The sequence below is a fragment of the Papilio machaon genome, chromosome 11 (genome assembly GCF_912999745.1).
Source record: "Papilio machaon chromosome 11, ilPapMach1.1, whole genome shotgun sequence".
Taxonomy (NCBI): domain Eukaryota; kingdom Metazoa; phylum Arthropoda; class Insecta; order Lepidoptera; family Papilionidae; genus Papilio; species Papilio machaon.
The window spans coordinates 3,556,023-3,577,096 of NC_059996.1; the positions used below are offsets into that span (position 1 = coordinate 3,556,023).

The window sequence follows — 21,074 nt, forward strand, 5'->3', positions numbered from 1 at the left end:
TACCGATATGACATACAGACACTCCGATAATTTTTATTATATAGGTATAGATTTAATGATATATTTTGTCTCGTTATGAAATGAAATCACTGATATAAACGGTATGTGGCATGGAATGTACAGCATCAGCGTGGGAAGTTGACCAAAGTACGAATGACTAGTTAAATTAATTGAGGTCTGCCTCAAGATACGTCGTCGTGCTGGCCTTGTCTCTCTGATGTACACGCACAGGTCAAAGGGTTAACGGATGAACAAAAATCAATGGTTCATATTAAAATTTAGTAGATTTTAATTTTATTGAAGTTTAGGGAGATAAATCAAAGATGGGGAGAAGAACGAGAAAAAAAATTATTAAACAAAATGCACACTGAGCCTGACTTATTTGTTACAATACAAAATAAATCTGTATTTCTGCAAGTCTGAAGTTATAAAAGGGTTAAGTTACATTTTGAAGCTCATCTTTGTAACTACGGAGCAGATAAAAAGTTACTAGAAACATTTTTAATAATAATCCAATCAATCAAGCTAAACTATAGTAGATTAGAGGTAATGCGTTACATTTAACAGGTAAGGTGTAAATAAGCGTAGCGGCGTAGAGGCGTAGCGTGGCGAGACCGGGACCGGGTGCCCGCAGACCGCTTGCACTCAGTACGCGATTGACATTCGATGCGTGCGCGCACACGAAAGTGCGTATACGCGCCTAAATTACGAACGTTATGATCTACGCGCGCGTAAACTTCGCTCAAACTTTTTACAGTCCGGAAAAATAGTAAAAATTATAACCTCAAAAATTTGTAAATTAAATATTTCGCTGTTTTATTGTGCGTTTGATATGAGAATGATTTTTGTATCGTGACGGTGCGCGAGTGGGCCCGACAGCGAGCGGCCAGTGGGCACAATGAGCCCGCCGCTGAATTGGCACAAATGGCTAGTGTTGTCGTTGCTCGGATTGGCTTTGTCCGCTTGGCCAATTGCCTGCGATTATAGTTCCATCACCGAGAAATTTGGAGCGGAAGCCGTTGCTCGATGCAATGAAAAATGTCCCTTTCAGGTTTGCATTTATATAAAATACTTTTACTATTCATAACTTACGATTTGTATTCATAATTATACTTATACAAAATTATACTTAATTGCTACTTAAATTGATAACTATGGAGTACCATAGGATTTGTTAAATTTGTTAAAAGGTCATCTGTTTTATTTTTGGGCAATCGATTCCGGTAACTTAGTCTCAACTTAACAACTTTTGTACTAGTATCTACGTTAACTTAATCAAAAACAATATGTTGAAGCAACGTTTTATTTTGTTAAATAATATCTAATACAGCAATAACTGACAGATTGTTTACTTTTGACCAATCTCCCCAGCCACCAATTCTAACAATTTTCGCATAAATTTTGCTTGCTGTTTTTTAATATCTTATTTATGTAGGTAACATTTTAATAATACTGTATTTAATGCAAATAATTGTAATTGCTTTTTAATTTCTTTAACTATCTGAGATAATATTTCAATTTCAAAGAGACTGATTAAGGTTAAAGGAAGGTTACTAAGTGAAGTTAATTTTCCGAACATAATCTAATTAACGTAAGGAATTTTAGTTTAACCCGGCGATAAACCAACAAAACGGATAAATTAAAATTAATTCAATGCTTTAAGTAGGAAACGAGCTCGGCCGCAGCGAGTAGACCCACAACCACAATCGTAGCACAACTTGTAACTATTTTAACGTTTATGGCTTATGACCGTCGGTTTTCACTGACTATTCATACAAAATGTAGTAACTTCTCTCACTCGCTCTCTGGGTCAAAAAATTTGATAATACTAATATCATGTATGTGAAAGTTGAGATGGATGGATGTATGTTTGTTAGAAGTTATCTCCGAAACGACTCAACGGATCTTGATGAAATTTGGCACAGATGTAGAACATAGTCTGGAAGAACATATAGGCTAATTATTACACTTTTTTATAATCGCGCGGACGGAATCGCGGGCGACTGCTAGTTTTAATTAAAAAGTTATGTCAATAGAAACTGCAATCAAAGGAAATACAAAAATGTGGCATACATCTTTTAATCATATATCAGATTTGTGTATTTCTATTGCTATCACCGATAGATTCAATAGATTAAATTTTGACAAGAACAAATGCATCAAGATCAATTATTGGGTTCAGCCTTAAACCGCTAAATATTTATTTCATAAATTCACTCAGTAGATATAATTGCAATAAACATGAATGTGCAATAATTAAATAAACAAGGTTATAGAATACAATAACAAAACAATCAATAATCACAACAAAAATGTTTATATGTGTAATAAGTCAGTATAATTTATTTATTTGATCCGATTGCAGACCTTCTATAAATATAGAGAAAAGATAATTGGATGAAAGTGGAAAGATAGTAGAAGCACTTCAATAAAAGATACAAAACAATATGCAGAACTCAAAATGCATAATTACTTATGTAACAAAAAAGATTTGTGTTACAAAAACAACGGAAAAATAGATCATGTCAAGAACAAAATAGAAACATAATGATAAAAGGAAAGTTCTCTTCTGGATAAAGAAAACAAATGTAAAAGCTTTTCTATCCGCAGACAACTTAGGTAATTCAACGCTTAAGTGCGTTTCTATCAACAAAAGCAAAGCTGAGACGATTTAAAATTATACAAGTTTTATTGATAAGCAAGTGATTAAGAATGGTATTGGCGGGGCCGCGTGTCAATCGCTTGCACGTCTTGTTTGCGGGCGCAAGTTCAACGCACATCTAATTGTCGGCAATTAGCCGGTCGCTGTAATCCACAACAGTGCTAAATATAGAACAAATGTTTCTACCACTTCGTCCCTCTCTCTTACAACCACTTAATCCGCATCTTTACTTTTTACTTTGAAATATCGTCATATCTAATTCAGTAAACACTAGGAACCTAGTATAAATGAATCGAATCATTATGTAAACTGAATTTGACTTTGAAATATGCGATAAGTTAACTTCATGTACTAAATCTTACTAATACTATAAATGCGAATGTTTGGATGGATGGATGTTTGTTTGAAGGTATCTCCCGAACGGCTTAATGGATCTCGATGAAATTTGGCATAAATGTAGATCATAGTTTGGAAGAACACATAAGCTACTTATAATGTTTTTTTTAATTCCTTGAGGACAGAGTCGCCGGCGACAGCTAGTAGATTCATAAATGTAAATATCATAAAGTTAAACCATAGATAAAAAATGAACACAAATTTCGTTTTGCTATTCCGTGGCAAAAAAACACATAGAATAAAACATACCATAGTATATATTTGTACTATCACAATCATGTTGGGTTAGTTGTTATTTTTCTGTGAAAAAAATCCCCAAAACGTGACCACAGGTTGCAGGTATCGTGTTTCGGAGGTGAGGCCATAGAGCTGGCGGGTTCCGGTCGCACGCTCGCAAAACATATCCAACGAGATACCGCCATGACATGATGAAACTGATATTATGTGAATTCTGCCTCATTAACAGTTGAACATAATACTCGTTTAAGTTTCTTTGTAGATTCATCCATTAGAAAAGACCTCGAAAAGTAATCGAAAACGTATACGTATGAATGGTGAATTGAATTGAAATAAAAGTTTTAAGCACAAATACTTGAAGCAATATAGGTATCAATGTTTGTTGTGATAGAACAAATAACAAAAATCCAATATGCAGAGTTACTGCGTTAATTAGTTAGACTTAATTAGACTGCATTTTTGGATACGGCAGATGGTAAAATTTATCTTATTAAAGTAAATTAGGTACTTACTAAACTTAAAGTTACTTGCTTATTACTTTCTGCTGCTATATACAATAATAAAAGTAGCAGTGACAGAAAACTGATTATAGTCACTAAAACTATGTTAATCTAGGACAATTGAATTAATGTTAACGCAAACATAGAGTAACAAATCTGTGTTAAAAATGTCTTCAAATTAGCCGTTCGAGTTTAGTCATCGTATCCGAATCATTTTATCAAAATAATAAAAAAGAAAAACGAATCACATTTTCCAGTTTAAGAGCATAGTTTTTTGTGATGTAAACGTGATTGCGACATCGGTGGCACGCTCCAGTGCGCGTGCGCTCGCCGGAAGTCATAGGGCACGGTGCGTCGCTGATTGCACCGTAATATCCTCTCCCACCTCTAGAAAGTAACTACCACCGCATATTAAAGCATACAAAAACTTATCCTGTCCTTTACTCATTATATTTTTGTTGTTTTCAGAATCGGACCGCAGATGGCCACTTCGACGTAAATTGCGGATCTGATTGCAGTGTGCAACAAGTAAGTACATTTAAATTTAACCTCATATGTACTGTTTTGATGATATAAGTTAACAAACGAATAATGTAATAATAGTATTATGGCTGGAACATATCCGTTTCACTAACAACTTACGAAAGTATTGCCTATCATAAGTAGGATAAAGAAGGTTCAGTAGATAAGGTAAGATGTTAGAATCTTTTAGAATCAGAACAAAGAGGAAATTTCAAAGTGTAAAAAAATTTCCTCGTCTCCTTTCTCGTAAAGTCGTACATCCCTAGCAGAACCGCAACATATTTGCTGCGTATTCGAAATTATTGGAACATGAAATTCAATTAAAAGCAATTTACTATGACCAAAATCCCACCATTATCAAAGAGTTGTCAGCGTTAAAAGTTTACGCATACGCAAGCCACGGTCATAAAATCTGTTGAAGCGATAAGTACTTTTTACTATTTATTTTTATTGTAAATTGCCTACAATATGTTTACGATTTTCGAACGGGAAATGGAAGTTAATCTTTTGTATTGTCGAAAAAATATTTGTATACAAGTTAATAAATATGTTTGACCAAAAGACAGGTTGGAAATGTTTTTCATGGATGACAGAGTTCATTGAGTATGTTCATTAAATTATGAATTATCGTCCAAAAAAATCGTCAGCTTTTGTAGTATTATAAAGGTACAGATATGCTTAGCTATTCCAAAATTATAAAAAGGAATCACTTGATTGGTTGTTTATTATTAAATAGGCCTCGAAACTACTGAACTGATTTGAAAAATTCTTGCACTGTTGAGAAGCCACACTATCACTGGTTGATTAGATTCTTTTCAATTAGGCACATACGAAAAAAAAAACAACTCTGAATCAAACGTTTATAAAGTGAAATAATTCGTTGTTGATTTGTAGATATGTAATATTATTCTTCTTCAATTTTAAGTGATATCGACCTGTTGAAAAGATGGCAGAGTGTGACCGGTGAAGCTACAGTCGAAAATAATTATCAAAGTTTGTAATTACCGAGTGATAACTGAGCGTCACCACTCAACCTATGGCCCAGTTACCGCGATATAGACCACTTAATGAATACTATATTAAAACAATCGATAATAACACTAAAACAAAGATTAACAGAGGAGAAACGATCTTGTATACAATGTTGCAAGACTTTATAACGGCAAACTGCACAAATGGTACGTAAAGTCATAACAAATTGTCATGACTATAAAAACCTTCCATTTCTACAGATGACTATTATAGTTGTTTCATGCGAATAAAAAGTTACTGAAAGAGTAATTGCAATCAGAGTTCGCAGAGATTTTGAGTCAAATTTATTCTTAAAACTTTTAAAGTAAAGAGCTTCTACCATTAACCGACTAAGTAACTGACCAGTTTAAAAAAGTTTTCATAATTCGAATTTTAAAAATATATTACAAACTAGACAAAAAAAGAAATAGGTCATCCTGGGTTACTTCTAGTTTGAAACTGGTTGAAATTGAATCAGAGCGAGACGTATTATACTTAGTCCAGGTTTTAAGTTTGTATAATCTTATATACTCGTATTATACGAAAAAGTATTTATTTCTAAGGATTAACTGAGAAATAGCATTTCTATGGCATCTTAACCACAGCATGTCTTTTTTGTCTTGATCTTGTAATCAGGAAGATTGCTACGTGATATCTTACGCTATCAAAAATGACATATTATGAGAATCAATAAAAAATTTAAGGTATCTAATAAAGTTAAATCAGATGATAATGAAATATCTTTTTTTAGTGTTGCTTGTCCATTATATTTTGTTTGGCTTTTAATTATAAAAAAGACATTATTTAGAATTATCAACATTCTCATGTATTATTAGTGGTAAGCTGCGATAAAGTACAAAACGTTATCCTTTTGAATTTTACGAGTTACAGAGAATTTCACTTGAATGTTCATGTTATCCATCATTCATGACCATAGACTGACATAAAACGGCTCTTTCCCGCCAACTTTGACAGATACTGCTGGTTAATGTCAAAATTATCTGTGCGGTCCAATTTACGCCCCAGCGTCCTGCGCAGGCGCAAAAACCCTTAAGTGGAGAAACAGGGTGCATACAAAAATGCTACTGCACTCGTATGACCACATACATTAAAAATGATGGACAAATAACGATTTTTAGAAATATCTTATTATTCTTAACTATACTGAATATACAATAATAAAGAACAGAAGTGATTACAAATAATCAGTTTTTTTATGCCATATTCATTATCTCGTTTAATTTGTATAATTTTTTCGCCTTCCCTATTCTAAACAATATAAAATTTTACGGCGCCAAATTATCATTCAATGTTATATAAATAAAGTTATAACATCGCAATTTTTAAGACTTGTTTGTAAGATTGTCAAACTCTTAAAAACATTTGCAAACACATATAAATGTTGATAATGTGGGTTTCTACAAATGCTGCAGAAAACAAAACAAAATTATGGACACAGCCATCATGCAAGTGGGGATGCTCAATTGACTTGTTTCTCTTGACTTTTGGACAGGCAATTTGTGTTCTATTGTAAATCATACGATACTGATTATAGTCAATTTTGTTTACATTCCACTCTTATATTTAATAATATTTACTGGAATGACACTTTAACGACTTTAGCTGTCTCCCCAAGGTATAAAACAAATTAGCACAATTACATATAATACCAGATCATGCGTAGAACTTGGACTAAAAAATTATAGTTAGACTATTCTTTATAACGTTCTGTTATACAGCAGAAGTGATGTGGCATCTGTTCATCAGCAGATGCCACTTCAAATCAAAGACACGATAATCACAAATGTACAAAAAAATCAATTAACCTGTAGCTATAGATTCGGTTACCTTGATGACTTGTGTATCAACAATACATATAATTTGTATTTAATAACAAACTTCAAATAACATACGTTGTAGTTTATTTGGCGGTTCTTTACTTCATCAGTCGTCACTTCAGACGAGGTGCAATGGCGGCGGTTGCATTTGCTTTCATTCCATAGACACTTTGTTCCTGCTTATCCAAATACGTTTGTTTCCTGTTCATATTCTTCAACAGTTAATGTATTACTCTAATGTTTAGGTTAAACTTTTTTTCTAACCGGAACAACGTTTTAGTTTTCATTTTATAGATTTCATTACCATTTTCGTTACAAAAAAGAAACTGAACAAATATTACGTACTAGACGAAATTACATCTTCTACCTTTCCGTATCCCACTCACGTAGGGTTCACGTAGACGCAACAGGTTTTTGCCCTCCAGATCCATCTGTTTTTCGTTTTGATCTTGACATCTTTTACGCAATCCATGCATCTCTTCCTACCCCTACAGATGTACTCTGGCGTACTGGCTTATTTTGAGGTTTATATTTAATGATGGTTGTTAATTTAACTTTATGTTTATGAAGTCTTCTCACCCATAAACAATTTTCAGCTCCTTCCAGTTCCCCGTTTACCATCGTCAGTTTGTTAGGAAGTACCTCTATGGATCGGAAGTGTTTTGGGGTGTGTACTAAGTCGAGGAAGCCCGATGGTCATCCAGCATGTCGCAGGGCTCGATAGGTCGCTGCGGGGTTTGCGTGGGAGCCACCGCCGGGCGGACGCAGGAAGGAAGCTGCTAGTTGCCGCCCCCCTCTGTCTATTTTAGAGTTCACTCGTTTTATTCCGACGTTTTGTACAACATACACTAGGGTTAAAGTCTCCTTCAACCGACATAAGTAGCCCGCGCACCCATGGGGGAGCGAAATTTTTACAAGGCTCAATTTGTATTAATATCAAAGACCGGCCAGCGGAAGTTTTATATTGCTTATAATCTCCACTGTCGTTGGGTGTTACGTTAAACTTCACCTTAATATTTATAGATGTGTTTTAAACATTAAAATAAGTTAGTGCTTACTTATTTGCTGGCATTACTTAGTCTACTTTCTGGAATACTCCTTTAACATAAGGGATATCAAAATGTTTATTATTTTTATAATAAAAACTTTAATATTTCGAATATATGATGCGTTACAACTATCATTAAATGATACGAGTCTCGCACCATAACGTTTGGGTAGACTCGGCCCGCGTAGAGTAGAGGCATGCCGCGCTTCGTTGCCCGCTATCGGAACTCGACAATTGCTTTGTCGGAAGTAAACCGCTACACCGTTTTAAATTATATTTCAAATTTATGTGAGAAACTAATACATTATTCCACTTAATTTAATGAATCGGTATCTATTAAATAATAATACGAAATACAAATACCCATGACATAGGACGAAATATAGTTTTTACGCTGAAACTTGTTTGACATTACGGGAATCTTAATTATTCAGTATGTGCCAAGTTACAATTAGTCAAGTAAGAAAAAAAATACTAATACGAAAAGATTTTACTGGAATAAGTTATTTCAGAAGAAGAAGAAATCTCTTAGCACAGTTCTAACACGTGGGAACATTTTTATAAACCATATTTATCGTATTCGGATATCAGTGTAATTTATTCAAGAAGTCAGTGGAGCAAAACTACCAAAACAAAACTGAATATGTTACGAACAATTGTGGGAACGGTCGTTGGCACACAGAATATATGAATATTCAAATATAGTCTGTCAGAATTTCAACTAAACTAATGGCTGTATAGAATTATATTTCGTTCCAATACAAATGTTTTCGCCATAGACAAACTGCATATTTACCGCTAAAATACGTGAATAAAAAAATATTTCCGATAAAAAACTTTTCAGACATAAAATAGAGCAGCTTATTTTACAATATCATTCCATTTTGTCGTATAATTTTAGCAAAATAGCTGAAAAAATGAAATATCGTAATGGCCGCCATGTATGGAAATGATCATTGCTCTGTTTACTTCATTTCGGCGTTGAAATGGCGTATAAATGTAAGACCTTGTTTGGGATAATTGTCCGTTAGTCGCAGTCGCAGCCCACATTGTGTGTTTACATTGTTGTCAAGGATCGCACAACGCCTGTTGTGCTCTGACCTCATCTCTGAATGCTCCAACACAGAGAGACGGTTATTATTTACATGTTTTGTTTTTTATTCTAAAATGCAATATTTAGTTTCGGTTTTATTTAACATCCATCCTTTTCCAAAACGGGTAGCATGATAAGAACATCTTCATTGAATAGATTTTCGTCTGTATCAACTAAAAGAATTGTCCAAATAAATCTTGTTTTCAATAATAATTTCCAGTCTGATAACCGTAGCTTACATCCTAGAATTCAAACAATTACAGAAGTCCTATGATCCTTTGTCAGTATTATCAAGGTCTGTCAGTAGAAGGTCTTTCACACGAGAACTTTCTCCTTGCAGCGGATAACGCGCGCCTTTATCGCAAACAAGCAATTGGAAAGCTAATTGAAGTATGCGCCATGTGATTACTAGTGATGCAACGGATGTCTGTTTCCGTTTCCGCAAGTGCGGAAGTTCCGCATGCTTTTCAACATCCGTTTCTGCTTCTGTTTCCGCAACTTTTATAACGGAGATAAAACGGAACTTTACGACGGCTGAGAGATCAAAATGCGCGGCGCGAGACGCGCAGTCCGTGCGCGGCCTTTCGGTACTTGTCGCATTTGTTTGTTTACGTGCTATTTTGTGAATTTAAGCTCGTAATATTTTCTGCTGCTGTTTGAAACAATCAGTTTCTCTTGCTGGAGTAAACTGTCTAGTTGTTGTCCATATAAAATTTGACAACTGGCAAAATGTGACTATTTCATACTTACGAGTTATTAAATGTACTTTTAAATAAGTGATAACCATGTAATATATCATCATCATTATTATCATCAGCTCATTATGCATCCCCACTGAGGGGCTCGGAGCCTACCCCAAATTAGGGGTGACTAGGCAATAGTCAACCACGCTGGCCCAGAGCGGGTTGACTTCACACATATCATTGAATTTTTTCTCAGATATGTGCAGGCAGCATCACTACGTTTTCCTTCACCGTAAGAACGTCGGATAAATGTACATATGTAAATCGAAAATCGAAATACACATTGCGGGACATGGCGGTATTCGAACCCAGGCCCTGCAGATTGCAAGTCAAGTGCCACGAGCCACCGACGCCTAATAATTATATCTTTTTCTAATCTAGATTTGGTGTATTTGATACTTAACACATTCACTGTTTACAAAATAAAAAAAATGTAACAGCTGGGAGCCAAAACTTTTTATGATGAATTTTTATTTAGTATTTGGGAATGTTGAACATGTAGATAAATTAATAATGTTATTATAATTATTTCAATAAAAAAAACACATTTTTTGCGATTGAGCGCTAGAGATCATCATCACACATATACACACACACATACACACACACGCATACAAACACACACATACACACACATACAGGACATACATATAGTTAAAAATATACATACATAACATAAAGTTCAGCCTTAGCTTCATATGATACAATATATTTTTATGTTTGCCTCCGTACGAACGTGATACTAATCACTACAACACTGTAAGAATTAAACTAATACTCTTTTTCGTTAGTTGACTATATTGCCAGAGTGGCCACACAAAGCAACATGGACTCGCTTCAAACGCCGGCGGCTTACTGGCTACTACAAAGTGAACGGGCTCCTCGCTCGGATCCGTGGGGGAGGCGCTGCTACTAATAGCTCTGCCCACTCGGATCCGAGTGGTCAGCAGTGAATGTATTAATAAAGAAATATATTTGTCGTCTGTCAACACGAGTGGTTTGGCGAACATTAATTTGTAAATAGTGTAATTTTGTTTCCTGAAAATAAATTAAAAAAAAACGCGTATTTTAATTTATTGCAGCGCAGTAAAAAAAAAATACATTGAAGGCTAAAGGACACCGATATCCAATGCCTTAATAAATTAAAAACGAATACAAACTGTTTTTACCCAAAAAAAAATTTTGTAAATATGTTTTTTATTATTATATACACTTCTGTTTCCGCTTCCGTTTCCGTTTCCGTTTCTGCTAAAATTTATTTTTGACATCTGTTTCCGTTTCTGGTTCCGGTAAGACACTTCCGTTGCATCACTAGTGATTACGTCGCCGCGCCGTCGGAGCCCGCCCGCTCATTAGCCAATCAACACTCATTATATGGATATGGGGTATAGATGAAACATTCAATGAGTGCACATCAAAAATAGTCAATGCTATCAAATTATCACTAACAATAATATAATTGTAACATCTTTTAATTCTATTTGTTAAATATAGAGTAAGGCCATAGAGTTATGACTATCTTGAAATAAATATAAAAGCTTACAATTGTATTAGTCCCTGTAAATAATTATTGCTGTACTCGATAAATATTTTCAGAAAGCCATTTGTTCGGTATTGGTTAAGCTAAAATACCTCAACCAATTTTTTTATTGTGCAACGAAACCAACATTACTCAATTTTGTGCTACGAAATTATATTTACAGTAAGTACTCCAATGATAAAATCAAATTCTAATATGGTATGTATGTATAATACTAAATATTTTGTCACAGTATTGTTGAGTACTGACCTAAATTAAAGTGTTAGACGAATTTGACCTATAGCACCCTCCCGGAAAAAAGCAGTTTCGCCGCCAACGCGTGTGTCGGTTCAAATATGGTGCTGCATGCAGTGAACATATGTACATCCGCAACAGACTGCGCCTGCGCATGCGCCTCGAACACTGAATTGCTATTTAAGAAGGTATTATAACATACATTACCAAAGAAGCAAAAGCAAAAACGCACACAACTCATAGAGTTTGTGTTACACTTCACGTTACCATAATTTTTCACTGCAGAACACCTGTCCAATAAAATATTATCATCTATCTCACTCTAAAAAAACAAAGATGTAGGTATTTCGAGACCGAAAACATACTTATAGAGTTGATTTTTATTAGACTTAATTTACACATTTTTACGGTCATGTGAGGCTAAAGGAGAATTCGTGAACATTTCTCCCGTTTATCTATGTGCTGTAGCTGGATATATGTAAACTATTACCATCTGTTATAAATCTTCTTTATTCTGTTTTTAATATTAAACTATTTTCAACACAATAATTACATGAGCAAAATTAATTTCGTTGTTATCCCGTTCGTGTCACATCTTGCACTCTTCTTCTCGCCTAAATTTCTCGTTGTTACCCTTTTAGTTATCTTTTTAAATACTTAAATAATGATCTTTTTATAAATAACGTTGGTATAAATGTACTATTATTATAAATTTTCTATTTAATACATATATTTAATTACTCATACGCCTATTTTATTAGCGCCATCTGTTGATCGAATTATTGACTAACCTGTAGCTTCCAGCACTCATAGTTTAGTAACAATTAAATCGTTTTTTAATTTTCCTTCTTAAATCATTTAATGTTCGCTTTTATCATGTTTATGATGAAGGTGTATTATTCGACAACTGTTATTACATAATCGGCACTCACTCCCAAGACATGTCCTTTGTCTTATTAAAAGCTAGATTTAGCTTTGGCTCTAAAAATAGACTCGTAACATATCTTACACAATAATTAATGAATGTTAATTGAGCAGCAGACGTCGGTCCGCACCCAAACATAGCGAAGTGGGTTGCTAAAGCTAGGAATGCAAGCGCTTCCTTTCTGTCCACTGTTGAGACAAAGTACAAACATTATATTGTAGTTAGTACTTAATATGTTATAATAAGATGATTAGTTATACATCTTTTATATATGTCTAGTTTCCAAGGAGAAAACAGAAAAAGTCAGGTTGGTATTTACTAAGAAAGACTATAACGTAACTTAATAAATAATTTTTATTTTTATGTGACTTTTCAAAAAGTATTCAACTGAGAATCGTAGAGATGATTTCAACTTTGTTATTTCAATTTCATAAAATTCTCATTTCCCTTATAGAATACGTGTTAAATAAAGCATTAAGGTAAATTAATTATTGATACACGACACAATTCAGTATCTACAATAAAATTTATCATAGAAACGCTGTTCAAGTGAATAGTACATAATTTATTTATTTATTTATTTAGTACATAATTTATTCAGGAACAACTCGCACAGCAGAGTGACACAGAGAGATTGTATTCATAAAGAACTGCATTCGCTGTGGACGCGCGCTAATTTTCATTTCCTCATTATCCCGTTCCCCGACCGCTCTTTGCCCATTCAATCCCTAACCCCCCTCCCCCCTTATCTCCACTTCACCCCCGAAGCTCTCCACACCTTCACTACGCAAATATGACTTCATACGTCTTGATTTATTGTACATTTACTGAGCCAACGGATAAACAGATGAATAAAAATAGAATAATCTTGTCCACTTTATTAGCTGTGTATCGTCGAGTCTCAACTATAACGAGGTAATGTATGGCGAAGGACGGAATGTTATCTGACCCGGTGGGTATAAGTTATCTGAACGGTGGGTATAAGTCAAACTAAATTATGATAGCTCACTAACAGGGGGCTTTAAAGTCCCGTCAATGTCAAAAAGTGTCAAAATTTCCTTTTCGTACTGGAGCTGTCATGTCAGGTTTTTTGTTATTTTCTATGACCGTGTAGGTTTTACATATTTTCTGGCAGAACTAAACGCGATAATCAAATCTTGCAAATTAAATTTGATCGACTTCCCGGTTACTGATTGAGTTGAAATTTTGCATACATGTATAAATCGCGTGAAAATGCCATATTATGATGCTTAGTGCTTATCTGATAATGGAGCTGGAAGGTGGACTTAGGAACTTCGCAATGAAACCGCACAACCACATCGAGTTGGGTTCGTTTAAATTGTTTTGACGAGGAGTTTGTCTCTTTATCTTAACAAGAACATAATAAAAACTGGTTTTAGAACCTTTTTTATTCGTTTAAGTTTTTGCCACTAGTTTTTTATAGGTGTGCTTTGGAAATATAATCCCATAGTGAGTGGTATTAACAATAATCGAGTTTATGTTAAAAATAACATAAGTACTCGTAACTGAATAAAAATTTCACACTCGGATAGTTCAATTGCAAGGGAAAATAATAAAATTTTGGTTATATAAAATAATCAAACATTCGTAATCGTATTAATGTTTTAGTTGAATAAGGGCGCAATATATTTAGTGCGGCTGCTAGAGGCCAACAGTAAAGTTGTAGAGCGAAAGAGCCCTTGAGCGGAGTATCGGGGCCGAGTGGGAACGCGCCGGTGGGTCCCAATTTGCCCCAGCATTATCCAATTGCCGGAGTCAAGCGGTTGGCGTGGGCCAGCGCGTGACCTGAACACGTATTTTGGGTCCCTTTTTAAACGGTGTCACATTCGACCGTATATTTTAAAGTTCCGGTGTGCGCGTCAATCTGTTTCATTAAAAATTATGTGGCAACACTGACGGGATGTGGCCTCAGTGTTCAGTTTATATTTTTTTACTATAACTTAATTATTTGAATTGATTTTTTATAAGAAATATTATTTAATATTATCAAAATATTTATTGTTTCACTGATTGTGCGCTATCAAAACACCAATCCTAACGCAATATTTTTTTTCTTTGCGATTCAGTTTACTTTATAATGAAACTCAAACTATAATGGTTTAAGTTTATGAAAGAAAAACATCAAATCGTACAAGAGAACATTAGTTATAATAAACTATATTTTTATCAATTGGTAAAGAAATGATTTCACGCATCTTTCACAGTCTGACGAGATGATCCTCTAAGTTTACATTTATCGACATGAATTACATATAATCAAAGTTTATCGAGGGTCAGTAACGAATGCTGCTAGAAAATAACACATGTCGATGTTGGTCACTCTCTGGCGCCATTTTACAACCCGTGTGATACGACTATCTATAATTAATTTAAATAAAAACTGTATAATGCACTCATTATCTGAAAGTATTCGCTGTTTGACATCAGACATGAGTAAATCTTTGCGGAAAGGTTAATTGCTTTGTGGAAATCTGTAAAGTTCGTTGCCGGGGAAGTGTTATTTAATAAATATATTTTATCAGCTAGAGTTTTAATCGCATTTATTTGTAACCTTTTATAGATAAAACTCTTTTTAAATAACGTTAGAATAAAATTAAAATTACACTAATTGAAACTGAACTTATTTATTGAATACAAACTATGGGTTTCCATAGACAAAACACTTGTAATTCTTCGCACTTATTGAAAAACAGAGACAAAAGTATTGATTTAATACAAGTATTTTAAATACTCTTTGGCGTCAGCAGTGGAATTTCGCGGAAACACTGCAGGAAGGAAATAGAACCTAAGGATACTAGACATGAGGGTGCTTACTAACGTACAAGAATATAGTAACTATAGGCTAATGAAGAAATAAAATGGAGACTTATTTAAGCATAATAATGTTAGTTTAGTGGTTGTAGTAAGGCGGGCCCTCCGTCCGGCGCACGCCCTCAATTGGACTTCCGAGGGCACTTCCGAAATCGCTCCGACAATTAACTAAAACGACAATTTTAATGAGTCGAAAGGGAGTTGACTATTGTTTTGTTATTATTAGGGCACGAGACAGGATGCTGCTTAATTACACTATAATTTGCTTAGTCGTTGAAATAATCTAAATATTTCTATATGATATTATTAACTACCAGCGCGTGGCTACAGACAATGTCATTTTTTTTAAATTTAAATATAATAACAAAACAATGTCTTATTATTAACGAACAATATTTCGAAATAACTAAATGTAAATCATTATATGTAATACAATACATTTTAGCATTTTTCTGTCATATCGTTTTTTTTTTCATTCATAGATACTTAGTTCTTACAAACAGAAAAGACTCAAAGTAATTTATACCTTATGTAATTGAAAAAGTAAGAATTTGCAAAACTATTCAATAGTTTTCTATTTTCATTGACGTGGCAATGCAATTTTTTTGCCTTGCATCAGAAAACATCAATGACTGAATGAAAATAAATATATAAAAGGAAGTTCACACAAATCATAAACGGGATGTGTCCGTCTGTCCAACAATTGTACGGGGGTTGTTATTCGGGCGTGGTGTTGTGACATTTCATGTTCAGACAGTCAAACATAATTTAAATTACATTCCAATAGAGAATAAGAATGTATTCTTTCAATATTTTAATGCGTTTTACTCGTTTGTTAAGAAATTGTTTGTTGTTGAATTAGATTAGCAAATATTTAGATATATAAGTGTTATTCATATTTCTTATATTTTCTACATCGATTATCTGATATCTGAAAAAAATTTTGTATCTATAGATACACAATAAACACTATAGAGTGTGTTTGTCTGTTAATTTTATGTCTTAATCATGGTTGTGGCGGGATGTAGTTGGTTGTTATGTAAAGTACATTGTATTTATTTTATCTTTACTGTAATTAAGTAAACTTAGACGCAATCGTTTGACCCAAAAAGTTAGAGATAAACATCACGTAAATTACACACAACTATAAATATGACAATATTGCGGACAGATTTGATACATTTGTTATTGTCGTTTGTGATGTTAGCGGCTGATAACCTAAACATTTTTACACTGATTCTACTTACGTAAACAAAATTATAACTGTCAAAGCTAAGCTTTAACTAGCCGTATAATATAAATGTGTTTTTAGCAACTTCCAAACATTTAAATCTTTAACCCCACATTATCACGGGCGATTTTTTTATCGTGCGTTAAAAAAGCGTTCAAATAAAAAATATATTTCCATTCTGGAGAGTCGCCAACGCCGAGTTTTAAAGCGGTGTTTAAAAAAGCGTCAGTGCGAATGAGGGTTAAATATTTGGATTTAATTTTTTTAATTGAAAGCACTACACAAGAATTACATCAACTTATAACATGCATGCGTCGACAATGCCGCTGATTTGCCCTAATTTTTCCATGTAAGTGCGGGTGTACGCGGTCTGACAATTGTGCCGAATCCAACGCTGATCCTAAAGCGCTTGCCCGCGCCTGTTGCCACGTTATAATTGTTCCGCGTACACTGATGACTCAATTAGCTCACGACTTCTTTCAATGAAACTGCGACGTGCTCGGTAATTAGCAATAACGTGGATTTAGCGCACTGCGGATTATAACAAAGTAAAATTCGAATGTAGCAAATCTGTGTGCATTCTTACTTACAATCTTAAAGATGTTAGTGAAAAGTAAAAGAAGGGTAAAGACCCTGGAGTACTAAAAGTGTGTTCCATTAAGACTGAAAGGACGCAAACGAATGCTTTGGACGGACGCGAAGAACAAATAAAATGAATAGCTTTAAATCAGTGTTGTCAAATGTAAGCGGCATTTAAGAATAGTGTGGCTTGTAATCCTAAATTCCTAATCTTACTAACTTTGTAACTATAATTTAAAAAGATATCACTATTTGTCAAAGAATAATACTAAATATAACATAATATTGTATTATCAGTATGAATGCGTATCTATCAACAATAAACTCATTGACAAATATACAATACTAATTATAATAATGAATTCAAATGCGCATTAATATGCTGAAATGTGTAATAAACAGCGTCCGACATCGTTGATAACTTCATTAACGAAGAGAAGATCGCCCACCGAGTTTCTAATTTAATTTATGACATCTATTTGAGTGTTGCATGATAATATCTTGTTATTTAGGGTGATTTTATTATGACCGTTACAAGTATATGGGTCTTGTAATAATCATTTTAGTCCGTTTGTGTCATGTTGCGACAAACAAATTTATCTTTTCGATTTTAAACTCGTCAATATTTTTCTTTTTATCTAAAGTTTTGTAAATATAATAATGTTAGTAAATCCACAGGTGAAATTATCTATGTCTTCAGAAACCTGATCATATTATTTTTCTGGTTCGCTTAAATCATTTAAGCTGTAGACGATACTAAGGTAACAAGCAATTAAATATCAGAGCGAACATTTTTATAATAGGACATCAACTAAGTTCCTTTCTAAAATAATCCGCGTCACTAATTATTGTCACTAATAACTGTCACTATATACGTGAGCTTTGATCGTGATTATATTCGTGAGTATAACGCATTTGTATCACTGACATAATAAAGTTCACTTGTTATTAGGGCACTTAAGTCACCTGTGTCTTCCGGCTGCAGGTCACTATCCGTAAAGGTCGTCACCCAAGCGAGGAATTCCGTTACAACTAACGTCTTTTTGCGTAAACGTAAACTTTATTTTTAAACGAAACGAACGATTTGAAAAGGGAAAAGGTTCATAATTTGTCTATGTTTTTTCATCCATTAAACCTGAGAATTAAAATGATGAAAAAGGATTCAATATCAGTTTTAGTTTCCAGTAGCAGTCCTACTTAATAATTGGTTTTAATGATAAGGTATAAATTTAAGATTTTTTGTTGTGAAATGTCATGGCTTTTCTCGCTTATTACATCTAATCTGTCATGTCAGTAATTTACTCGAATAAAAAAATGTAAATATTGAAATGAAACAGAATTTAAATGTTGTGAGCCACTTGAAAGTCATGTCATGCATGTGAATGTTTAGAGCTGTCTTCAAGAGCAACACGTGTGCGACGTAAACACGCCAAACTCTCGCAAACGATTTACAAAATCATAAAACAAACGTAAGCAACGTGCACAGATATGTTGACCCACTTTACGTCTGAAAAAAACGTAGGTACGCTACAGTTATACATGTTATGTTATCAGACAGTTATTATCCGTTGTTAAATTATAATTTACTAGCTGTCGCCCGCGACTCTTTCCCCGCGGCATTAAAAAATAACTTTATAGGTAGTCTATGTGTTCTTCCAGACTATGTTCTACAACCTTGCCAAATATTATCAAAATCCATTGAACCGTTCTGGAGATACCTTCAAACAAACATTCGCATTTATATTATTAGTAAGATAACCCGTCTCGTTTAGGCAATTGTTTAGGCAATTCTTTAGGCAATTTTTTACAAAAAAATCAAACTTTTTTTACAATATATATTTTTGTTTTCAGTGTCGATTGGGATGCAGTTTATGGCAATTGGGATTAAAAAATTCCTGCCAGAATGTTTGCGTAAGTTTAAAACCTTTGCTTCACATATATTTTATGGTTTAAGATTTGTGCTTATGAATATTATCGTTTCAGAATGTAACATCGGAAACTGTATTTTCTCGGGAGTTGTATTGCGTGATGGGATGCAATGAGGCTCTTAATACTTACTTTCAAAAGTTAAGAGGTTAGTTCTTTCAATATTTTATTTTCTTTATAAATTAATCAATACATAGTATAAAACAAAATCGCTTTCGCTGTATGTCCGTATGTATGCTTAGATCTTTAAAACTACGCAACGGATTTTGACGCGGTTTTTTTTAATAGATAGAGTGATTCTTAAGGAAGGTTTGTATGTATAATAAATGCATAATATAGTAGAGAAACACTGATAAATTTAAAGTTTTCTAATGTGATGTCGTAAATAAGCACGTTTTTTTGCGCTTATATTGCAAACGCTGGCTGAACCCTACGAGATAGACCAAAATAATGTACTACAGTATTGTTCACCTTAAAAAGTTCAACAAAAAAGTCCGCGATGGTATATGTCTATCTCTTAGGGATAACCCAGCATAACCATTTTTATTCTTTTACGAAGTGATTTTAAACAATACAGCATTAATCCTTATCCATTTAAGTACCTTAAATAAATTGTGCATTTATTCTGTAGTAGATATATTTTGCATTGCACCCGTGCGAAGCCGGGGCGGGTCGCTAGTTTGTTATAAAAAAAACAACATAAGAAGAACTTAACATTAAGCGACTATAATTAGTCTTCTTATTTATTTTTGGTACTTATGCGATCTTTCTTCTTTTAATCTTACACTTAGGTTTAAATACATTTATTGTACTTTATTGCTGTCTTAATTATTGTTGATACAATTATCAAGTTTAGTTAGGAATAAATTACTATATAAATTTGTAGAGCTGATCGGTACACCGAGCGCACCTGCGCTGGTAGCGGATAGTCTGACAGCTAGGTCGCTATCACTGGTGTGGGAAGCGCCCGGCGTGGCTAACCTCAGCCACCTGGTGCAGTGGCGCTACGAGGAGCTACCTGGCACATGGCAGTACTACTCTAACGCGAGTCACGCTGATCGCTCCATCATACATGTTGATAATCTGCGTCCGTACACTAAATACAGAGTAAGTCAGACTGAATTGACAAGTTCGTCAAGACGTGTGTATGTTATTTCTTAGGTTTGAAGTGTCTGCACATTCGAGATTGTTTTGAGACCTTATTGTCCAATTGAAATAAGCACATAAAGGCTTTCATGGGTCTCCTGTAGCCTATACGACTTACGAATTTTGAAAATGAATTTGATTCACATACTTCAAAGCGCCCTATGGATATCGTTCGACTTTTTTCCTTATTACGTAATTAACGTTAACAATTATTTCATTTAATTTTCGTTGACAGCTATTTTTAACTTGAAATAACTTATTAATTGTTAATTGGTCTAATAAAATAAAGAACACTTTTACAAAATCACTTTTATCCAATTTAGTTTCGCGTAGCGATCTTCCTCTCCGGCCGTGTGAGCAGCGGCGAGCCTGTGTACTCAGCGCCCTCTGTGGTCATATCTACACTGGAGAGCGGCAAGCCCGATTCGCCGCCCGTCGCACTGCGCGCTGCCGCTCCCGACCCCAGCCGCGTCGCCATCTCCTGGCAGCCCGGGCCCTTCCCCAACGGACCCCTCATCTCGTACGTGCTGCGACTTGCCGACACACAGCCTAATACTAATGATGCGCTAGAGGTAAATACAGATTTTTTTTGTAGAAATATAAAATCCTAA

The 21,074-nt window shown here is 34.3% G+C and overlaps 1 protein-coding gene across 2 annotated transcripts in view; it reads left to right on the forward strand.

Moving 5' to 3' along the window:
• The first annotated feature begins 665 nt into the window (after positions 1-665).
• LOC106714168 (proto-oncogene tyrosine-protein kinase ROS) overlaps positions 666-21,074 on the forward strand; it is a 32,987-nt gene continuing 12,578 nt past the window's right edge. For both annotated transcript variants that reach the window (XM_014507136.2, XM_045679946.1), the window contains exons 1-6: positions 666-1,051; positions 4,264-4,323; positions 19,243-19,302; positions 19,375-19,465; positions 20,204-20,424; positions 20,787-21,035. In XM_014507136.2, coding sequence (XP_014362622.2) covers positions 899-1,051; positions 4,264-4,323; positions 19,243-19,302; positions 19,375-19,465; positions 20,204-20,424; positions 20,787-21,035 — 834 coding nt within the window. In that variant the 5' untranslated portion in view covers positions 666-898. The remainder of the gene's footprint in view (positions 1,052-4,263; positions 4,324-19,242; positions 19,303-19,374; positions 19,466-20,203; positions 20,425-20,786; positions 21,036-21,074) is intronic.